This window comes from Diadema antillarum, unplaced genomic scaffold, assembly GCF_040938485.1.
Source record: "Diadema antillarum isolate AM-2024a unplaced genomic scaffold, OU_Dant_1.0 seq00001435_RagTag, whole genome shotgun sequence".
Classification (NCBI taxonomy): Eukaryota; Metazoa; Echinodermata; class Echinoidea; order Diadematoida; family Diadematidae; genus Diadema; species Diadema antillarum.
The window spans coordinates 953,993-959,992 of NW_027272185.1; the positions used below are offsets into that span (position 1 = coordinate 953,993).

The 6,000-nt window shown below is 39.1% G+C and overlaps 1 protein-coding gene across 1 annotated transcript in view; it reads right to left on the reverse strand.

Moving 5' to 3' along the window:
• Positions 1-5,785, reverse strand: part of LOC139709448 (band 7 protein AGAP004871-like) — a 54,389-nt gene extending 48,604 nt beyond the window's left edge. The window contains exon 1 of the mRNA XM_071621415.1: positions 5,331-5,785. Within this exon, the coding sequence (XP_071477516.1) occupies positions 5,331-5,508 (178 nt within the window). The 5' untranslated portion in view covers positions 5,509-5,785. The remainder of the gene's footprint in view (positions 1-5,330) is intronic.
• Between the last annotated feature and the right edge of the window lie 215 nt (positions 5,786-6,000).

Sequence of the window (6,000 nt, forward strand, 5' to 3'; positions counted from 1 at the left end):
GAGAGTTTGATTTTCATATCATTAATTCCGCGCTGGAGCGCTCGGGCAAATGCGGGTGTTTAGACGAGCGTGAAAGTGCGGGCGACTTCCCTCGTCTGTACGCGTCCAAACGCCCGCGTATTACCTAGTACGCCCGGACGAAAGGGCTTCCCGCATTTGCCCTAGGGGTTTTCGTGACGTTTCCCGCGGTCGGCACTGTACCAGTCGGGGACAGCATGCTGTACATCCCTCGTGAGTGATATTGGGCCTGGAAGAATTTATCACACAGCAAAAAAAACTCAGCACATGATGATTCTTTAAAAATGTTGGGAGCAATTAGCTTTGTGGTGAGGTAAAATATTACCCTTTAATATTTCTAAAGGAATGTCGCAGTGACCTCATCGTGCACGTGTGGTGCTGAATGTACTCATCAGCTGATAATCTGGGTATACAGATCAATGCTCAATGCAGGTAAACATATATCCCTATAAAATAAACCCTCCACCTGTATACAGCACAGGCTCCAGGACAGCTGTCCTACATTTGCAGTATACACTGATATTTGAGTAGCAATGATCATTATATCTCCCTTATTAACCCGTTGAGGAAGGACCAATTTTACTGTAACACGTTTTTCCCCATAGTCACATGCCCGAGTATATTCTCAGGACTCGTCTTCAACGGGTTAAAAAGAATAGTATCATCACTCACATTTAAAGTGGTATATATGTACTCTCATTCGATCACTTCGAAAAGAACCAGAGCTCTTATTTGTCCCCCACATATAGGGGCCTATACACTGGTTAAATTCACAACACAAATAATGAACTACCCCCATGTGAGACATATCAGCTAGAATCCACCTGCTAACTTAGTGATTATAGGTACCCCATAACCAATAGACAGGCAGGTCGACCTACCCTGATCAGAGTCCGGTGGAAGTACCTGGTAGCCCGTGGTGGTATTCCTGGCCCCTTGGGGTGCAGCGGCATCCAGGACCCATCCTCCTTGCTTCCCCCTATAGCCGCCCCCTTTTCCACCACCACCACCTTCACCTGTTATAGCTCCATACTGAGATGCCATGATTAAAGTAGTATGCAGTACCACCAGAGCTGTGTTTTGAGACTAACTGATGTCTCACAACTCACTCACGGATGTCACATGGCCGCGGTCAGGTGTGCACATATGTTGGCTGCAGATCAAATCCTTACTCGCTCACGTAAGCGTGAAACATGGTATCTCCTGATCACATGTTTTGCCACTTTGACCTTTGATCCTTGAGTACCACTCACTGGAAGTTTACCCACTTTCTAGCCTTCCTGTTTATTTCTTTCTGTTCATGATATTTGAAGTATATTGTGCAATTCTCCACCACCATAAAACCTGTACCAAACTAGCTTGTGTAACCCTCTGTCCTTGAGGTTGTTTAATAGAAATCTAGGTTTAGTCTGGCCTATAGTACCTCGTAAGTTTCACATGTATTTGCAGTACTTTTTTTATGAAAGTTTTTTTTTTCTTAGTTAACTCGGTTCACACATACCCCATAATGGAGCTGATCAGAGTTTTCTCCTTGTGGAAGGAGTTTGTAGACAAGACTATCGTCTTACATGCAGTGAACGTTAGGTAACTGATAACACATATTATAGTTACTAAAACATCAGCTGAAAAATACATTTGTGGCTATAATGTTAAGTGCATATCTGAATGCTCTGTGAATACTAAATGAGCTGAAATTATACTGTGCTGATATCGCTCAGAATTCCTGCTTATCTAAACTTTGCAAAAATGAAGCCACTGCAGACATTTCAGCTCTCTAAAACAGCACCTATTGCTGCAATACAGTATTACATGTATTTGCATTTCTACTGAACTATCTGTGCTCCAAAAGAAATGCATGTTTGATATACATACAAAACTAAGGTAGATGAAATGAAGAAAAAAACCCTGAGTAGCCCACATCTCTACAAGCTGGTCTTTTACATGGGCCTCTCTTTTTCAATAATACAAATCATTTTGAACGAATAGTTCAATACATGTATGTTTATTTATTGTTGTAATACATTGTTTGTTTCATTGAAATCATACTGAAAATAAAAATGTGATACTGTATATAAAATTTGATTTTAACTGAATTGAAAAGATCCATCTAGTTCTCTTAATGTGTTTGCATTCGTCTAGTTGAACCCAAAATTACTAATATATGCAATTTTGTAGCACTGCAAGTCAAGATGTTACAACAGCAGATGAGTCATCAATCCCCCCACAATCTGCCAGGCAACCGATCCCATTCTCTCTGCCTCCAGATTCCGGGGTAGTTGAGCTTCAATATTGAGGTGCATCTATATGTTTCATGCTGCGATGGGAAAGTCCCTGAGCTAAATTAATTCCTGTCAATCACCAGGTCATGTACGGGACATGCCACCAAAACAAAATAAAAACAAAAGCAAAGAGCCGCATGATGCCAAAAGCTAATGGAGTACGTACTTCCATTACCTAAATGAATTCCTAACATCATTTGCTTGCAATAAGATTGGTAGATATAATATTGTGGTAGCAAATCATACTTTCTTCTCAAGTAATTTACTTTTTTTTTCTCTCTGCATATGAAGAGTTTGTTCGCAAAAACCGTTAAGTCCATTTTTGAAGATTTTGAAGTATGGCCTCTGTCATAAAGTACAAAATAATACCTTTTAAATGATATATTGGTCACTACATATAAAGGTACATTTTTGAAGTTATGGTCAAAAGAAGCAAAAAATTGCTTATTACTCTCTTTATTTTTCTTGACCTTTATTCGCAAATATCTCCATTTGGCAAATATGGACTTATCGGTTTTTGCACAAAACTCTTCATGTCTTCCATTTATGGTTCACCTGTAATTTTCCTCTCTTTTTTTTTTGGGGGGGGGGGATGGGAAAAAGAGGGGAGGTCAATATGGACACATTCTGCAAAGGGTTCTGCAGGCATTTATCTTGTAATTAGGGGTTTGATGGCATATATAAAACATGTACATATTTATGATCAGACTATGTTGTTTCTGTCTTCTAGCAATGACACCAACCACAAGGTATGACTATCAAGTGGCTAAAACAGCCATCTGCAAAAGGGCATAATTTATCTAATAGTTTTGGCATCTGGCCAAAAAAGATAAAACCTGAACTCTTGCTCTCTCTCTCTCTCTCTCTCTCTATATATATATATATATATATATATATAAATATATATATATATATATATATATATCTCAATCTCTATCTCTCAATCTCTCTTTCTCTATTTTTCTCTCTGTCAATTTACCTCAGCTCACACAACTTTTTTTTAAATTTCCTTCCTGTTTTTCACCACAGTGCTATCTCTCTATATGCTTTCCTCTATCCTATCTTCCTCTACCTGGCTGTCTGGCTGGCTGTCTGTCTGTCCGTCTGTCTGTCTGTCTCTCTCTCTCTCTCTCTCTTTGTCTCTCTTTCTTGATCTGTCAAGGCACTTAATTGTTTTGTGAAAGCTTAAATCTCAAGGGGAAATAGTTACCCTCATCAACACAGTGCATACCGTGGCATAAAACATTTACTGAATATTGAAATAGAGTTGAATCTATTAATCAGTTTACTCTAATGGATTTATGGCAAAGTTTTGTTGTGTTGTTGTGTGTGTGTGTGTTTTGTTTGTTAGTTTTGTTTTGTGTTTTGTAATTTGGAAAACATCAAACAGGCACTCACCTAGGAATGGGAAATGAGCCTGCATTATGCTATTAATTCACTTTAGTTTCTACATTATGCAGGTACTTTTTCTGTATCAGCCGGATCTCTGTCAGTACAAATTGATTGATTTCACAGCAATGCTGCCAGACATTTCCTAAAGGAAATTTTTACTGGGAAATCAGAAAAAAAATAACAAATTGATATTCAGCAAGAGGTTGATACCGGGAAATTAGAAAAAAAAACTAGAAAAGAAATTGATATTCAAAAATATGGATGTATGGATGACAACAAAGCTGAATGATCAAACTCTTCTGTACCATGAGCTAGACATGGGTATGAGTTGTTGTTGTTGTTGTTGTTGTTGTTGTTGTTGTTGTTGTTGTTGTTGTTGTTGTTGTTGTTGTTGTTGTTGTTGTTGTTGTTGTTGTTGTTGTTGTTGTTGTTGTTGTTGTTGTATGTTTGCTGTTGTTAATGGTGGTAGTTTCTGTCTCTTACTGATGGATACTTGTGCAGACATCTTTTAATTTTCGTAATCAGAGTGATGGCAACTACTCTGAGTACTGTTAAAGTTGATATGTTGGGGGGAGTAATTTTTCACGCTCATGCAGCCACGTTAGATGAGTTTCATGTGGTGTTAATTCCACAGAATCACAATGTTAACTACTGGAACATATGGCAAGCAAAAATATTTGTGTGCCTTTATTTTTTGTTTTGGTAGTGTGAAATGTGCAAATATTTCAGCACCCCAGAAATGTCCACTTTTACAGTAATTCCCTTTTGGCAGCACAGATTCAAAATGAAACTTTACATATACTGTTCTAAATTCATCAGTATTATACTGTTCTTCAATCTTTCTGCTCACGTGATCAGAGAGATATTTACTGGATAAATAAAACAGATCATTTGAAAAAGAACCACTAGGGCACAAAGCTTTTATCATGGCTTATTGCAGTTACTGTTAATCCATTATTTACTTATTATCTTTAACTGTGTATCATTGAGTATTTCATTGACTAGCAATGTATCTGAATTCCTTGCACAGTAGAGCTTTGTTGTGAGAAGGTCAGATACCACACAACCCTCTTATAACAAGGTGATTTTGCAGGCCCAAACTCTTTATATTTATTTATTGTTGTACCCTGATAGACTGAGGAACTGGATATAACAAAGTAATTAGCAAGATTGTTAGGTCTTCATTATTATAACAAAGTTCCCGTGTACTTCAAAACTGAGTTTTCTTACACAATGTTTTTTCTGTCAATCCTCTCTCTCTCTCTCTCTTTCTGTCTCTGTCTCTCTCCCACAAATTTCTTTTAGCCTGATTGCACCTGTAAAAGCTCATCTAAAAATGATCAAAATAAAAATCATGCTAAATGTTCCAACCAAGTATGCACCAATTTCATAATAAGACAGGTGAGACAAAGCAAGCATTGCTCCAATCACTTCTACTTGTAGGGGATGAAATGTATTAAATTTACTATCAGACACCTGTTAAAGCAATGAGTGCTAAAGAAAACCATTACACCCTGAATTCCATGACACATTTGATAAGTTTACAAAAACTGCTATACTGTATCATTATGTAATTCTTGCTATTTCCCCAAATACCAACATCCCTCCTTCTCTGTTACATCACTCCAACTCCTACCATACCTGTGATGAAGGGAGATGTATCCTTGAGAACCTCCTCTTCTTCCTCCTCCTCCTCTTCTTCGTTCTCATCTTCCTCCTCGATGTTCAGCGGCGCCAGTGTGACCATCGGTAGGCGTCCGTCCGTCACCACGTGGATGTTGGGACCACCGCTGCGTCCATTAGGCCGCGAGTGAAACATGTCTGCACGACCCCCCGTCGATTACACTCGGGTGAAATTGCGCCTTGACTTGCTAAATGCCAGTTCGCGAGAGTCTGCCACTTTAACCCTTCTTCTGCGGCGTGTCACGCAATCAGGTTAAATGCACATGTGCTCCTCAGCACACGGCTGCTTTTGAAAGCGTTCTATTCGTTAAAGACACAATCTGATTTCTGTCGAGGCCAGAGCAAACAAGAATGAGACGAGGTCTCTACGAGCTGCGTTGCCGCAGCAATCACGGATCCCTACTTCTGACGGTTCTAAGGTTTCCCCCGCGAGCCAGCCGGCCGAGATGTGCACGAGTCACTGGGAATAAGAAATGAGCTGCCTGAATTGTGAATCACACAATATCTCATGTCCTACTTCATGATCGAAATTTTAGTACCATTCAATTTTATGGGCAGGGAAATGTGGAATTCGGCTAGGCACACAGGGAAATATGACTAAATTCCTCCTTTGAATGTCAGGAAACAG